Source organism: Ictidomys tridecemlineatus, chromosome 10 (assembly GCF_052094955.1).
Source record: "Ictidomys tridecemlineatus isolate mIctTri1 chromosome 10, mIctTri1.hap1, whole genome shotgun sequence".
In the NCBI taxonomy this organism is placed as follows: Eukaryota; Metazoa; Chordata; class Mammalia; order Rodentia; family Sciuridae; genus Ictidomys; species Ictidomys tridecemlineatus.
The window spans coordinates 129,569,526-129,587,119 of record NC_135486.1 but is presented as its reverse complement, the minus strand read 5'-3'; the positions used below and the strand labels follow the sequence as shown (position 1 = coordinate 129,587,119).

At 45.0% G+C, this 17,594-nt stretch overlaps 1 protein-coding gene across 1 annotated transcript in view; it reads left to right on the top strand.

Moving 5' to 3' along the window:
• Otoa (otoancorin) overlaps positions 1–13,395 on the top strand; it is a 134,251-nt gene extending 120,856 nt beyond the window's left edge. The window contains exon 29 of the mRNA XM_078024220.1: positions 12,583–13,395. Coding sequence (XP_077880346.1) covers positions 12,583–12,614 — 32 coding nt within the window. The 3' untranslated portion in view covers positions 12,615–13,395. The remainder of the gene's footprint in view (positions 1–12,582) is intronic.
• Positions 13,396–17,594: the final 4,199 nt, after the last annotated feature.

The following is a 17,594-nucleotide window of genomic DNA, read 5'->3' as shown; positions in this document are numbered from 1 at the left end:
CAGTTTCTGTGTTTTTACCTGCAATGGCTGAGGCATGAACTGAGCAGGACTCAATGGATGCAAGTCCCCACACCCACCTTTTGGCCTTGTCTTCTTTTACATACAGAAAGTCAGAAAACGAAATGACCAGTACAGAAGACAGACTGATTTTTCTTTCTGGACATATCCTCTTGAATGCCTTGCACTTGTCTCAAACTCAGCAAGACGGGAAGTGAACATCAACCTTTACTCATGAAAGCAGCTCTTCTTCCATGTTTCCTCCTCTCAAAAGTGACACCAACACCCTTAAAAGATAGAATCAGCCCCGACTCCCCTTTCTCTCTCACCTACCTCTTGCGATCTCTCACCGAGTTCTGTTGACTCTACCTAAAACGTAATCTAGGGAGTGATACTGGCCAAGTTATATTGTTATATTGTGCACATGTACCAATATGTAACAACGAATCCCATCATTATGTACAACTGAATGCACCCATAAAATTACAGCAAAAAAAAAAAACAATTTAAAAAAGGCATATCTAGACACCATCCTCTTCATTTCCACTGCCACCGTGATGACCTTAGCCACCACGTACTCCCTCATCTGGACCTCTGCATGGGACTGTGACATATCTTTTCTTTATTCTCATGTATCCTTCCATTTATCTCAGGCAGCATCAGAATTATTCTTTTAGCATGCAAATTTAATCAGGTCATTTCTTTAACATGTAATGATTATCCTCTGCCATGAGGATGTGAAAAAGGAACTTCTTCAAATGACCTGTCATGCCTTACATCACGTGTGGTATCTTTGCTTCATTTCACATTACTCTCTTGTTCTCCACTTCTTTCTTTTCTTCAAAATTGTATTCTGCCTGGGACCACTTCTCTTGCTGTTCCTTCTCCCTGGAACAACTTGCTGATACCCAGCATCACGTGGGTAACACCTATTTCATTTCTTATCTCCAATACCATGAGTCTGCAGCTGGTTCAGATCCATCTATCTTATGTTTCCAAAGTGCTCTCTGTCTTTCTAATAACGCATGAGCTTGTTGTAGGTTTGTTTCCTCTTCTAGACGGTTTCATGAGGGCAAAGCCTTCATCCTTATTGCTTACTATTGTATCATCTGTAATCATGCCTGGCACATAATAGCTGCTTAGTAAATATTTGTTGCATCGATAACCAGAAGTCCAAGGACCCAGATTAGGTGGGGAACTGAATACCCTAGGACCCAGCTTCCTGATTGTTCACAAACTTGAAGTGACCCAAGAGGCAAGGGGTACAAGTTTACAGCAGCTGGATATTGCAGAGAAAAGGCCAGCAGATGTTCCGAGAACTTCTAAATGTTCCTGGTAGCCTGGTGAAAGGTGTCACATGGGGCTGCCAGCCAGGGCCTGCCATGTCAGGAGACCTTGGGGAGGGGGAAGGAGCAGATCGCAAGCTACAGCAGATGGTGAGTGCTGTCTTTAGTTTTTAACATTTAAGGAAAAGAACTGGGAATAGACATTCAGCTCGGTGGCACTTAGGATGCATTTAAATGAGCCTCGCAGATCATTTACAGAAATGCATATGCCTCCAAAACTCTTCAATGTCCATGGATTTTGGAGGAGCTTTCTCCTGTCCATCTTTGGATCCTCAATGTGGAGCACAGTGTGTAGCATGGAGCCAGCCCTCAGGGTGCGTGAGCCGCCTGCTGAGGGTCAGCCATACTGAGACTTATTGGCATTTGGCAGGCCCTGGGTAATTGATCATCTTCCCAGAGAGAGTCATGCTCTCTAAATGCAGAGACCATGTCTTATGGCTTCCTTCCTCCCATGAATTAGTTTCTTCTTTCACTCAAACTAATGTTGGGACAGGTGGATTGATGCCACGTTCTCTGCTGCTATAACAAAATACCAAGGACTCGGGGGACTAAAATAACAGAACATTATTTATCCAAGTTCTGGATGCTGGAAAAAGCAAGACGAAGTACTGAACAATTTGGTTTCTGATGAAGACTTTCTACCTGGTTTGCAAATGACCGTCTTCTTGTATCCTTGTGTAGGGTGGTGCAGTGGGAGAGAGACGGAGGGAGAGTGAACTCTTTTCTCTCTTTTCGTGCCTAAGACCACTAATTCCAGCTCTACCCTCATTATCCAATCTCTCCCAGAGGCCGTCTTCAAATATCATCACACTGGGGGAGCAGGGCTTCAACATGTGAATTTTGGGAGAACACAAATATTCAGTTCATAGCATTCCCTATCCTATTTCCCTGGAGCACCGCAGTTTCTGAAAAAGAGATATTGGGCCTGAGTATGTTAGTTCACTTCCATCTGAAAATAGGAACAAGAATACCAACTTTGTAGAATGATTATAAAAATCCGATGAAATCACAAATGTGAAAATGCCTCATCCCATGCTTGACACAAGGCAAGTAGTTAGAAAATTCCAGATTTGGAGAGGCAGTGTACCATGGTGGCTAGGTCATGAAACTTGCAATCATAAAGCCTTGCGCTTAAATCCTGCCCGGGGCACTTATGAGCTCCAGGAGCTTGACAACTTATTTACCTTTTCTAAGCTTCTAGGGTCCTCGCGGGAAAGATGGTGATAGAGAACAATGTCTAGTTCACACAGTTGACCTAGGATTGAAAACATTATGCAGATAAGATAGCTTGCTATGTAGTAAGTGCTCAGTAAAAAGATAGTACCTGCGACCATCATCCCTATGACTGGTCAGAGGGTGATAAATGGGGGGTAACCTGGCTGTCTGAAATCGGGGACATTTGGGATGGGGTCGGTATAGAGACTTCTTAGCTTTCTGCTTGTTCAGGCATTAAAAAGCTTGGAGCTGCCCTTGAATCTTCTGTTTTTCTCATTCCTCAAGACCAGTCTACTAGGTATTCCTATTGGCTCTACCTTTAAAATATGTTTAGACTCCAACTGCTTTTTACCAGCTCTGTCGCTACCCCTGGATGATGCTGCCGCCTTCTAGTTAAAAGCCAGAGTAATTCCAAAGAACCCTGAGGCCCGTGGGCCCTCCTCCCTCCGAGGTATCCTCCTTCCATCTCCCTCCCCCTCCCCCTCTCTCCACTATAGACATGACAGGCACACTCCTTGGGGGCTGTGCCAGGCTCTTCCTGCTGTCTGCAATGTCCCCTAGATGTTCGCATAGCTCATTGCTCCGCACCCCTTGGAGACTCAGCTCCAGTGTTGCCTTTAGACACTGTTGTCTAAATAGCAGCGGGCAACCCCTTCACAGTGTCAATTCCCTTGACCCTTCTGTGCTTTTCCGTCTTTCTTAGCACTTAACCCACCTAACACATGGCCTATGCTTTCCTTATCGAATATGTTTACTGCTTCTTGTCAGTCTCCTCTGGCTGGAGCATTTACTCCACGAGGTCAGAGACCTTTTAATATTTATTTATTTAATAAATATTTATTTAATAAATAAATAAATAAATATTTATTTATTTAATATTTATTTTTTAGTTGTAGTTGGACACAATACCTTTATTTTATTTATTTATATGTGGTGCTGAGGACCAAACCCAGGGTCTCGCATGGGCTAGGCGAGCCCTCTACCCCTGAGCCACAACCCCAGCCCCCCCGAGGTCAGAGATCTTTATTTTGATCATTGTTCTACCTCCAGTGCCTGGCCCCAGAGTCACCATGTTAATTGATATTTGTTCAAGAAAAGAAGAGACCAAAGGCACGGAGCCAACTCAAAAATTTAGGAGAAAAATTTTAAAGGAGAAATCAAAAGCCTCTCGGGTATTTAAATATTTTAAAAAATTTCTTAACAATTAAAAAAAATGAGCTTCACTTTTCAGATTACAATCTAAAACTGAAACTTTCTAATGAAGAATAAATGATCCAGTAACATTGGGCCCAGAGTCCCCTCCCCTGGTCACTGTGGGTAGAGAAATATGGTTGCCCCCCTCTGGACCTGGCAGACCCTTGACAGTTTGCTTGCAGGGCCAACCTAGCCCCCTTACCTCTTGGATTATCTTCCTGGTCTCTGGAGGTTTCTGCATTTACTTCCTTAGATGCACTTTCCAGGACCTGGCATGACTATCCTCCCAATTGTAAGCAAGGAGTTCTTTTTCGGGGAGACGTATCTCCTCCTCTGCCTGGACTCCCTCTTCATGTTGCAAGTCATTAGATTCTGGGGTGATGGACCACAGAAGGTGGGTTCTCAATCACTCCTGAACGCAGAAAATCATTCCTGAATACATGAAATGAAAATGTTTCTGTGTTGGGAACATTGATCAGAAGGGTGATGTTTATGTAGCTGCGTTAATTGGATTTCTACAGTGAGATGTTCGGTGGGGTGGGGTTTATCTGATGTGACCAGCCTGTGACAGCCACTCCTGGTCACGGCTCAGAGTGGCTTCAAGGTCAGGGAACTGAGCAGCCTCTGACTGACTGGGGAGAGGAGGGAGATCCAAACTTCTTATCAGCAAACGGTGGAGAACACCAACTCTCAGATTTAGCCACAATTTTAATGAATGTCGTGTTTGAGGTAATGACCTGTATCTGGACTTTCACAAAAGCCCTGAAAATACTTCTACGAATGGTGTTTTATCTCAAGTACCGCGGCACGCAGCATCCAACATTACCATTGATACCATCTATTGAGAACTCCTTCCCAGGTTCTTTATTAAGGTTTAATTAAATTTTATGTGTTATCAATTAGGATTAATCTACATTTGGTCTGAATTAGAGGGAGCCAATTATAAATAACACTACTTCTCATTTATTCCTGAATACAAAATGAAGGTTTTTTTAAACTTCCTTTTGGGGAGAAAAACATACCCCTATCCAAACCCAATGTGTTCTTTTTTCAAGAGTTTTTATATACGCAGGAGATTAGAAATTCTATAAAAATAAAGTGGAAAGATGAGAATTCCTATAGGAAGGGGGTATGGGTAGAAAAACGAGGTCAACGAGGGAAGGAGGGATGAGGCAGAGACACTTTCAACTTTAAGGTTTTTATTTGGAGCCATGGCCGAGGCAGAAATGGAGAATTCTCCACTTATTACACCTCCGTTTCTGGAACAGGCCAGAGCAGCTTGTGCCCTGTGGTTGCTGTTAATTAAATGGCTTTAATTCTCTTCCTTCTGGGCACAAGCGGGATTACAGTTTTCCCCTCTTCCCGCCTTGAACTTGAATGTGAATATGGGCTTGTTCGGTCCATGAAATGAATCAAGCAGCAATTGGCTTCCAGATGAGAGCTTTAGGAGTCAGCTCTCTGGCTCGAGTTTCCTTCCTCCTGGTGCCGTGATTCTGGAAATAGAGCTGAGTTAGCCCCCACCCCCGACTCCCCCATCAGCCCAAGAGGAGCAGAGTGCCCCCCACCAGCCCACGGTGGACAGACAGCACCATGGAGCAGAACTAGACTTCTGTTCTGTGTGGTCATCAGGATGTTCAGGTTTTGTTCTTCAGCATAACACCTCATCCTCTCTGATGGGACCTCTGTGAGCTGTGATCTCTTGTAAGCTCCGGTACTTACCGCTTTCGATTTTTACATGAGTAAAAATAATACAGTAATTTACAAAAAAAGTATTTCACTCAGTGTCTGGCTCATGACAGGAGCCCAATAAATATCAGCGTTTGCCATTGTCGTTGTTGTGGTTGCGGATGTCTGCGTATTATGCCTAAAATGATCCTACTTGGGATTTTCTGATAGTATATCCAAAGTTTACGTGAACCCTTAGCACTGATATCTTGCCCTCCTATCTCTTCAGAAGAGAAATCCCCACATCAGACACTGTGAAGTCCCCTCTGTGAAAGAGCTTACAGAGAATTATGATTCCTGAGCTATTTACTTCCTTCCTTCCCTTACGGCATTGACTAATAATCATAGTTTAGTAAAGGGCAAAGGTCGACCTTATGATGACAGCCCATTTAAGGAGGTGCTGTATTTTCCAGTGGACATTGGAGACCTGACCTGTCCTCTGGCATCCCTGTGGATTCAAGAACTTCTTTCCACAAATACCCAACAGGTATAATTGTAACTCGTGATTTGTAACTTGGGCCTCTGCCCATTTTCTTGCCTAGGCCTTACTTAAGTGTGTCCAGCCAACGTAGAGTGTGCCAACCGTATGATTTGTAGGGACTCAAGTTCCTTTGGGTGGCTGAGGTAACAGAGAAGTTCTCTAAACTCTTCCCGTGGGCTTGGGGTGCTACGGAGTCAGGAAACCTCTAGAGATAACAGGAAACCTGGGTGATACTCAAGAACAATGATAATCAGTTCAAATATTACCTGGACCCAGGATTTAGAAAATCCATTTCTTTTGGATGCTAAGGTCTTGTTCCAGAATCAGGGTGGGGTCATAGTTATATGCAAATATGAAGCTAGGAAGGTTTTGGTGGCAAGAGACAGAAACCCAACACAAACCTAAAAAGGAATGTATTGGCTCTTGTTATGAGAAATTCAATGGCTAAATCCTTCCATCTGAGAATGACTGTACCTAGGTATTCAAGCAATATCATGAGCTCTCTATCTGCATTCTGACTTGTTTTCTCTACAATTATTATTATTATTATTTATCAGACACTATCCATACGGTGGCAAAAATAGTGCTGGCACTTCTAGCCTTTCCTCTTACACCAGTGATTCCCAGTAAAACTACTGAGCCTCTTTTTGACAGTTCCAGGAAAAGCAGTGACAGGGCGCCAGGGCTAATTTTTTTCTAATCTACAAAGACCTTCTGCAAATTGAAAAGATTTTTTAAAAAATACAATAAAGAAATATGCAAAGGAGAGGAGTAGGCAATTTTCGAAAGAGGAAACGCAAATAGCCAATAAGCAAATTAAAATTTGCTCATTCTTATGGGGGGAAGGGGAAATGCAAATAAAAACGACAATAAAACCACTTTACAAATTCATCCGTTTGGCCAAAATTGAAATGATTCGTAATCATGGCTTGTGATTGTATGGGGGAAAATAAAGACCCTCCTACTTTGCTACTATGAATAAGAATTGCTTTAGCCACTCAAAAGGAAAAAAAAAAACTGGAAGGAGCTACTGAAATTCAAAATATACTCACTCTTTGACTTAGCCATTTCACTTTTGGCAGACATAAATAAGAGTTCCAATTCAATAATAAAAAAAATGTTGATTACAGTATAGCATATACTTGTACAAATTTGGAAACAAAAGAATGTCCAAGAATAGAGAATGATTGAATCAATTATGTTATTTTATATTCTAGAATTTTATGCAGCTATTGAGAAACAGGTAAGTGGAAGGAGTGGAAGGATATCTTTATTCTCTTAGGTGAAAAGGTGAATTTGTATAATATGGTCCTATTTTTCGGCCACAATGACAGCAAGAAGAAAATGTCTCATGTGTCTTTTGATGGATGAATGTTTGCATGAACTCAGGAAAATCATGGAAAGATACATACAGAATAATTAACTCTAGTTACTTGGAAGGGAAGGGGACATATCTTATATTGCTCTTGGAAAACTCACTATATATATAAATATATATATTTCTGACAAATTGTACCTGTTTTCTTGAAAGAAATGACAACAACGGACAGGGTACAGAGTGACATCCTAAGTCTTGTGCTAGAGATATGTCAAAGGTCTGTTTTCATGGAAAGTTGGTAAGCGCTCCATTGGCCAGTTCTGGCTGTGATATTGCGCCATGCTTGACCATGAGAGGATGGTATCATTCATTGATCTTGGCTGGGCTGGGCCTTCCATCTGAGTACCATGGGCACCCTGGATGTCCTGGGGAGGTGCATCTTCCACGTCAGCAATATTATATGCTGCGCCTGCACTTGGTGGTTCTCGTAACAGTGATAGTGGATTTGGCCCCAGTTGCCAAAAGATCTTTGCTGCTCATTACATCTGCGTCTTGTGGTATCTTGTGGTTGGGGAAAGGCTTTTCTTGGTTAATGTTCTCTATAAATACTACGTGGAGGCCTATGATGAAATGAGCTAGAGAGCAAACTCTGCTCCTTTTCCACTTACTTCATGGTTGTTATTTTAATGAAGGAGCCAACGTTATTTCTCATGATTATCAGGCTTTGGGTTCACATCCCTGTTTATGGAGAGTTGGGGGCTGTGCTGGGTACCCCTCTGGTCTCGCTCTTGTCATCTGGGTGTCTCCCATTAATATTGAATAGCGATTGCTATATGGAACAATCTCCTAAGAAATTATTGAGTCAAAGGAGAAATAAAAATATACAAAGCCCATTTAGAGAAGAATGAGAATGGGAATAATACGTCTGAAAACTTGCGGAATGTAATTTTAAGCCAAAGCTCTTAAATTGCTTTTTATTGTTGAAAATAAAAAAATAAATGAAGTTAGCTTTAAAATCGAGAAATATGAAAATTAGCAAAAAAAATTTTAAAAGGAATCAAGAAAAATAAATCCTTGAAATCCTTTAAGCCAGAATTCCATGGATTCTAAAACAGAAAAGCTCAAGGTGTGATGAATGCATTCAAGAGGTAGCTGTGGGAAGAAAACTAATAATACAGATAAAACTCTGACAAATTGGTTCAGGAGGGGGAAAGCAAAACAAATAAAATTATAAATGATGAGAAGCTCTAAAAGGCATGCGAGAGATTAAAAAAAACCAAGATTATTACCATGTACCACTCTTTGAAAAGACATGAAAAGAAAGATCTCATCGATGTAGATTTGTTTTACAAAATACGAGTTCCAAAAACTGACTCCCGAAAAGGGAATAAGTCTGAATGAAAAATAATTATATAAACAGAAAAAAAAAATAAAAGCATTGCTAAATGGTGACTTTCAAATAGGCTTCTTAAGCAGAGATTTTTCTAACGTGCTTGTTTTATTTTTCCTTCAGATTTTTCTACTAACAGATCATTTCTGTACTCGACTAATGGTTCCAGACTACAGAACAGCATAGAAAAACCCTCTAATTCATTTTATGAGGATGGTACAACCCTGAAATCCAATCTTGAAGAATATAGTGGGGGGGGGGAAAGGAGAGAGAGAGAGAGAGAGAGAAGAGACCGAGGCGCTAGATGAGAACTATAAATAACTATAAATAGCCAGAATTCAATAAGACATTAATAGAATCATTCACCATGACCAAGGAGGATTGGGCCGAGGAATACAAACACTTTTGTTTTTCAGGTCATTTTATTAAATAAAGAAATAAAATAAAACCTCATAAATGCATTGAGTCTCCTTCTTGGTACCCCTCCTGAGTTCTAATCTCTGTCCCCTTCTTCCCTCCCTCGCCCCTTGCCCACACCAGAGACGACAATTCTTCTGAAGTTTGTATGTATCCTTCTAACCTCTGTTTTCTACCCCCTGAAACTTTGATAAGTATTCATAAATATTTAGCTCCGTGTTATTTTATATGTCCTTAAGATTTCATAGCTGGTTTTATTCTAAATGTGTCCCTCTGGAACTTGCTTTTGCCCTCTCAGCGTTAGGTATCTGAGATTTATCCACGCGGACACAAGGAGATCTAACGCATTCACGGTACACATGCATCTATTTTATTTGTCTATTTTTTTTTTTTACATATGAGCATTTGTTATGGACTGAGTGTGTGCCCCTCAAGTTCCCATGTTGAAGTCTTAACTCATTAGGAGTTAGGCATTAGGACTTGGGGGCATTGGGACTTTAGCGAGTCATGAGAGCGGAGCCCTCAGCAATGGAATTAGTGCCCTCAGAAGGGAACTCTTCTTGGGGTGTGGGGATATCATGAGGTGGCAGTCTGCCATCTGGAAAAGGCTTCTCCCATGCTGCTGCCTCCCTGAGCTCAGACTTGTGGAACTGTGAGAAAGAGCTTTCTGTTGTTTATAAGCTCCTCAGTTTATGGTATTTGTGATAGCAGCCTGAAGGAAGACAGAAATTGAGATTGTTTCCATTTTTTTTCTTTTAGTGGCTATTATAAACAATGCTAAAACAAACCTGGTGTACATGTCCCCACTTGCCTGTGCAAATGAGGCGGTAGCTGTGTACGCTCCTACCAGCAGGGCGTGAGAGTTCTGTCTTCCACATCCTTGGGAACTCTTGTGTGGGATGGGATTTTATTCCTGGTTTAATTTGCATTTCCCTGATTTCCTCGTTGAGGTGGAGTTTTTCTAATGTTTGTTGATCGGGGACATTTTCTTGTTCCTCAACAGTGTGCTTCTAGCCTTTGTCGTGTTTGGACTAGATTTTAAAAATCCTTTTTCCTATTGATTTATAGGACTTCTTCATATATTCTGAGTGTCAATCCAGAACTGTCTGATAACAGGAACTCTATTAATATATCATACCACTGAAAAAGGTTAAAAATAGGGCTGGGGATCTAGATCAGTTGTTAGAGGGCTTGTCTCACATGCACGAGGCCCTGGGTTCAATCCCCAGCACCGCACAAACACACACACACAAAAGATTAAAAGTATTCTTTATGATTATGTCAGTGAGTACCAAAAGGCATTCAATAGACCTGTGATTCATTCCTAATAAAAAGACCTTTGAAAATTGGGAAGAGAAGCACTATGAAAGTATCTCTCTTAAACCTAAGTACGTGTCAAACTTGCAGATGAAATATCAGATACGTTTCCCTTAGAGATGAGGAAGATCACCTTTCTGGGGTGAACTGTGTTCCCTCAACATTCAAATGTCCTGGCCCCAAGGAAGCTCAGGAAGTGACTGGAGACCATATCTATAAAGAGATTATGGAGTAAACCCCAGGATGTTAGGGTGAGCCCTAGCCCCGTAGGATGGATATCTTTATAAGAAAACTGGGATACCAACACGTACAGAGGTGAGACCACGGGGAGACGCAGGGACACGGTGGCCATCCCTAAGCCAAGAAGGGGGAATTGGAGAAACCAACCCACAACATCTCGATGGTGGACTTCCAGTCTCCGCAGCTGCAGAAAATGAATTCTTGTGGTTTAGGCCACCCAGTCTGTTAGGCAGCCTTCGTAAAAGAGGGTTCGTAAGCAATCACCTTCAGTTAGAGGGCTCTCCAGGGCTTGACAGTGACCCTCCTATCTTCCCATTGTCCCTGTTCTTGCTGGCTTTGATGGCAGATGGCAAAAATCCCTCTGGTCATTCACCTCCCTCTCCTCTCCCCCCGGCTGGGTAGAGTTCCCCCTAGGGAAAGCCCCATGCAAAAGAAATCATGCTTGGGGAGCAGGTCTCTGTGTCACAGCTCCTACAGGCCAGCACTTGAAGGTTTCTCCCTACGTAACACTCACATGTCTCCCTAAGTAACACTCATGCGTGGGGAGCACGTTCCCTAGTGAGCCCTCCGGCTGATGCTCTCAGGGGATAGAACTGGTCTCGGCGGCACCAGGGACCCAGGAGTCTGGCTTCCTATAGTCTGACCTTCATCCCAGCCTCCTCTCAGCCTCAGAGCAGGGCGGGAGGAAGCGTGGCCCGGGTCTTGGCAGGCAAGCTGTGGGAGTGGGAGGAATCTGGGAAGGAGAAGGCTCCTGGTGTCTCCTGGTGGAAGGATCAGGAATAGGTCTCTCACGCGTGAGTGGGGTGGCTGGTGTGGAAGCGGCATGAAGAAGTGGGAGGGCGAGCTCTGAGGAAATGTACCCAGCAGAACGTCTGATCTGGAGCAGAACTTGGCAGCCTGCTTCCACAAAGGGCCAGCTAGTAAATATTTTAGGCTCCGTGGGCCGCATGGCTCCTGCTGCAGCTTCTCAGCTCTGCCCTTGGAGTGCGACAGAGCCGTGGGTAGGAGGTGAATCAAGGAGCATGTTTTGTATTCCAATAAAACTTTATTTACAAAAACAAGGGCCAGTGGGATTTTTTGCCCACAGTTGGCAGATTCCTGGTGCAGAACCCGGTTTCCTAGCGGGACCATCTCCACCGCCTCCTCGTGCCACATTGGCAGATGCCCTTATTTCTGGGGACTCCGTTTCCTCTTGTCTAAGAATGAGGGTGACAAGAGATCTCTGTCATATGTTATATATGGTCAATGCTCAAGCAATGTCAGCTGTGGTGGCTTGGTAGTTAGTGTCACAGTGATGACCACGATCCCGGATGAGGGACAGAGGAAGGTTACCCGGGGACAAACATAGCTCCCTCCTCCTGGCTCAAAAATGAAATCAGAACACGGATTCTACTTACCGCGCTGTCGGTAGGCATGAGTCGAACGTTTCCAGTAACCTCTGTTGGCGGGTCTTTGGGTTTCCTTCACATCCCATCTGAATTCCAGAAGGATCCATGTTCATTTTTGTAGCTTCAAATTGGAGATTGAACTTGAGACTTTCATGGAACTCGGGCAGGTTGGGACTTTAGAGTTGTTTAGCAGAGTAAGTCATTGTCCCCATAAATAACATTCTGACTTCTCAAGTGTCCCCAGTGTGCCCCAGCGCATCCATCTGCACTTGAGCTAAATTTCTTTCTTGCAAGACAGTCATTTGTGGCTGGACATTCGGGAAGGAACATACATTTTCCTGTTACCTCCTTGGCTCTACCAGAACATCCCCAAGTCCCTGCTCTGGGGACTATCTGAGTGGCTACACCGTTTGTCACTGTCAGGAGCCCATGTGTGGTCTCTGAAAAGCTGGCTTTTATTTGATCAAAGGGCCCCTGGCATTCGGATGTCCAAATTATTTTATTTGATTTTTTTTTCGGAGCCAATAAGTCAGTGTCCAAAATATATCTTACAGGCATCTCCTCGCCTGCATCCCCGCAGCCTTGATGAGAGCCATCCTCTCGCTCCTGGATCACTGTCACAGCCGCCTCACGGTCTCTAAGGCATCTGCTCCTTCCGGTCCTCATCGCCACCCTCCAGCCCGCCTGCCTCCATTTCTCCACACAGCGGCAAAGGTGACCTTGGAAAAATACAGTTCATATTGGACTGAAGCTTTTTCATGTCATCCCATCAATCTTAGGATAAAACCCAAATTTCTTGCAGGGGGGTGGGTTTATGAGGCCCCATGTCATCTGGCCCTTGTGCCTCCCCCCGAATCATCAAAGGGCCCGACCCCCCCACCCCAGACACCTTCATATTTCTAAGAGCTCCCCCACCTCAGGACTTCGCGTGTTCCCCCAGGACCGTGGCTGCTAATGAATCTCCCCTCTGCTGTGACAAATTGCCGTAGATTGGTGGCTGAGAAAAACACAGCTAGCGATCTGATCTCCCAGGTTCTCTGGCCCCAAGTGGGTACAGTGGCTCCACCTGAGCCCACCAGGATGATCTCCCACCTCACAGTCTGCCAAGCCCCCCCTGCTGTGGGAGGTGACGTATTCACCGGTGCCTGGGTGCAGGATGTGGACGTTTTCCGTGTGTGTGGAGGTGACAGCATTCCGCACGCGCCATCCTCCCCGAAGTGGTGGCTCCTTTCCGTTTTCTGCTCTTGACTTAAAGGTCCTCCTCAGATTGGTCTTTCTGCTAACCTCCTCCTTGTGAGATTCCCCCGATTTTCTCTTTCACCCCACTTTTCTTTACAGCAAATTCCTTAATAAATGTGCACCTGTGACTGAAGCCTCTTTTTTGGGGTGGAGGATACTGGGGATTGAACTCAGGGGCACTCCACCACGGAGCCCCATCCCCAGCCCTGTTCTGTATTTTATTTAGAGACAGGGTCTCCCTGAGTGGCTTAGCACCTCGCTGTGGCTGAGGCTGGCTTATGAACTCGCCATCCTCCTGCCTCAGCCTCTGGAGCCACTGGGATGACAGGTGTGCGTCACCGCGCCTGGCTGAAGCCTCTTTTTAATTGGGGAGTTTGTCCCCTGAACCTGAAGACATCTTCCTGGAGAGACCGCAATAGTCTGCACCTTATGGTTTTAGGGTCTTTCAGCCAGTTGGACTCCTTCTCCCTACCCATAAGCCTGGTCCTGCCCTGGACCCAGATGGACTGGGATTGAACCCCTGGGTGCTCTACTACAGAGCTACCTCCCCAGCCCTTTTAATATTTTATTTTGAGACGTGGTCTCACTACGTTTCTTGGGGCTTTGCTAAGAAGAGTCTTGAACTCCTTCTCCTGCCCCAGCTTCCAGAGTTGCTAGGATTACGGTGGTGCACCACCCGCCTGACCCCAGCGGAGATCTTGGGGACGAGCAGGTAGAGATGATCTTGGTTGATTCCCAAGTGACTCTGGCCGTTGAGCTCCCACGAAAAGCTGGGTCAGGATGCCAAGGGCACAGACGTCCAACTGCCCCCCACGGGGGCAGTGGGTCACAGGGGCAGAGGCTCAGGGTTAGCTCACAGACACGACCCTCCTCGGCCAGTTACTGGCAGGACTCCATCCTCGTCTGAACCAGCCAATGGTCCGTCGGGGTGGAGAGCCTTCACGCACTGAAATTGATGATATGGATCACGGCTCAGTGAGAACTTTTTCCAGGAGAAGGCTCTGTGTTTCAGATCGGGCTCCCCCGAAGCGGGCCCTGAGAGGAGGATTTGCATAAATGTCATTTATTAGGAGAGGTTCTTGGAAACACTGGAAGGGGCGGGGAGGGCAGGGGAGAAGCCGAGAAGAAGGTGGATCAGGCCAGGTCAGGGTCACCGTGGCCCAGCTCACACGGGAGCCCCGGGGGCCGTGCAGGTTCCTCCCCGCACTTGGCCTCCCCAGGACAGGAGAGCTGTGTTGAGAATCCCGTCGTCCCTGCCGCTCATTGGTGGAGTCCTCCTCGGAGGGGGATGTAGATTCCTGGGCACTTCAGTCTCTCAGTGCACACACAGGGCAAGAGAGAGCAGTCCTCGGACCAGGTCCCACGTGCGGAAAGAGCACCAGGGACTTGTGTGTGGTACTCAGCCCGTGTAGGGAGAGGCCCGGGAGCTCTGCTGTGGCCTCCTACTGCAAGTGGATCCATCTGTCCATCCATCGACCCACTCATTCCCTCTATCCACTCTACACAAGTTCATCCATCTTCAACTCTGGCCAGTCTCTGCAGGTATCACCTCATGAAGTTCGCCCACAAGCAGGGGGAGAAACAGATTTTAAATTTTTGAAAATGTGGCCAGGTGCCGTGGCGCATGCCCATCATCTCAGCAGCTCGGGAGGCTGAGGCAGGAGGATGGCGAGTTCAAAGCCAGCCTCAACAACAACGAGGTGCTGAGCAACTCAGTGAGACCCCTGTCCCTGAATAAAATACAAAATAGGGCTGTGGATGTGGTTTAGTGATCGTGTGCCTCTGAGTTTAACCTCTGGTACCCCCTACTCTCCACCCCACCCCCCCAAGAAAAAGTTTTGAAAAGACTACAAAAATGAGGAATTGCATTTAGTACATTTTGTGCATGGATGAGAGAAACATGCTACTTTCTGGGAGTAAAACTCACCTGGCAGGTGTTTATGTAAGAGGCTTCTCTGAAGAACTGGTGCTGAACTAAGAACTGAAGGCTACACAAGAAAGGGAAGACAGAACGTTATAAGTCAGGGGAACACATGCAAAGGTCCTGAGGCAGGAACCCGCAAGAGGAACTGAAAAAAGGCTGGTGGGGCTGGGGTCCCCACACAAAGGGAAGTGGCAAAGACAGGCTTACAGCTTGCTGAAACGCACCTGTGGCTCGCTGAGGGATGAATCTTCCCTGCCGGTTGCCTGATATCTTTTTGATCCTGTTCAACGTCTTTTAGAGTCGGATCTTTGGTTCCGTCCACAGTATGTTCCCTGGAAGCAGAGGAGAAATGGGGACATGGGGAGGATGTTCGGCGGGAAAGTCTATTTTCCACTGTTCATCTTTTCCCCACTGAAGCTTATAGCTGAAATTAATACATAAATTTACAGCCGCAAGTCAGTTGTGATAAATAATCCCAGAAGTGTTCTGATTATTTACATTTTTATGGAATCTTGCCTGAGCAAACCCAGAGAGCTCACCAGGCACTTGAAGAATTATGTCTTGTTCAAAACCAATTTAATAGCAATGGAAAATAAAGCCATCTGTGGGAACTTGTACAGCAGGGTAGTAATTCTCTGCCAGATGAGCAATATACAAAGAGCACCGAATCCACCCGAGCCCACCAAGCGCCTGCACCAAGCAAGGAAAAGTAACCACCACGACTTAGAACGAGCCGTCGGAGGACATCCGGACGCAGAGTGTCTCCTGCTTCCATGTGGGATGGGCGGGGATTCTGGCCACGAAGCAATCTGAGACAAGTCCCTTGTGAGTCCCCTTGCACACAGTGGGACTAGCTGGTGAGAGGTTGTGCAAAAGAGAACAAAGATCTCTTAGTGGAGGAATTAAAAGCAGAGGAATTGGGGACAAGAGCTTCAAATTTGCATCTCCATTCTGCCCCCTTACTACCTGTGTGACATCGGGCAAGTCCCTCTCTCTCCCTAATATGAAAAAATTTCTTACATTTCTAAAAATGGATCATATGCATTAGTATTTTTTCCTCTCTTAGCCCAGCATCCTGATTTTCTCTTCTTTTTTTTTCATTTATTTACAGCTTCATCGAGGTAGATTTTACACACATTAAAATTCACCCATTTTAAAAGTCCAGTTCAGTGAGTTTTAGCCAATTTCTGTAATAGCACAAATATCGCCGTCATCGAGTTTTAGAATACTTTCAATGTTCCCCAAAGTTTTCTGATGCCCATTTACAACCCCTCCCTGCTCCCACTTCTGGTTCTGGGAGCCCCCCCCCCCCCCCCCCCCCGCCTACCCCGGTGGTTTTCATCTCTGCAGTTAGAAGTTCCATGGGCACAGTCATGGTGGGTCTGGCTTCTTTCACTTAGCACGTTTTCAAGATTTCTCTCTGTCATCTCAAGAACAAACGGTTGGTTCCTTTGTATTGTTTTGTGCACTCGCCATATTGTGTTTACCCACTGGCCAACTGGAGAGTCTGGTTGAATTGTGACTGTCTGCTTTATGGCTCTTGGGAACAATGCTGCCACAAGCAATGGCATAGACATCCTTGCACCTGTCTGGAGATACGATGAGTGGGATTGCTGGGTGGTGTGGCGACTCTCTTAAGGAACTTGTTTTCCAAAGAGGCTTTGCCCATTGTGAACTCCCACCAGCAATATATGTGGAGACCCTTCCTCCCCCTGCGGACTGGTACACTCATCTTTTTAAATTTGACCATTTTGATGGGTGTGTAGTGGCAGCTGGTGGCTTGAATTTGCATTTCCATAATAGCCAATGACATGGAGCACCATTTCATTGGCTATTATCCCCCGGCACATCATTTTTTGGCGAAGGATCTGTTCACATCTTTTCTCCTCTTAAGAAAAAAAAATGGACTGTCGATCATTATTGAGCTGTAAGCATTTGTGAGGCTGAATCCAAGTCTTTCATGTGTTTCACAAATATTTTCTTTCGGTCTGTGGCTTGTCTTTTCATTTTTATTTGTGGTGTCTTTTTTTGTGTGGGGGGGATTGGACTCAAGGGCACAGGACCACTAAGCCACATCCCCAGCCCTGTTTTGTATTTTATTTAGAGACAGGGTCTCACTGAATTGCTGAGCACCTCACTTTTTGCTGAGGCTGGCTTTGAACTTGTGATCCTCCTGCCTCAGCCTCCTGAGCCACTGGGATGACAGGTGTGCACCACCACACCCGGCTTCTTTGGTTGTGTCTTTTAAAAAGCAAAAGTTTTCAATTTTGATGGTGTTCAATTTTTAAACTTTTTCTCCTCATGGATTGTACTTTTAACGTCATTTCTAAGAAATATTTTCCCAGCCTAAGTTCACAAAAGCTTTCTCCTACAAGTTATAGTGTTAACTCTTATATTCAGGTA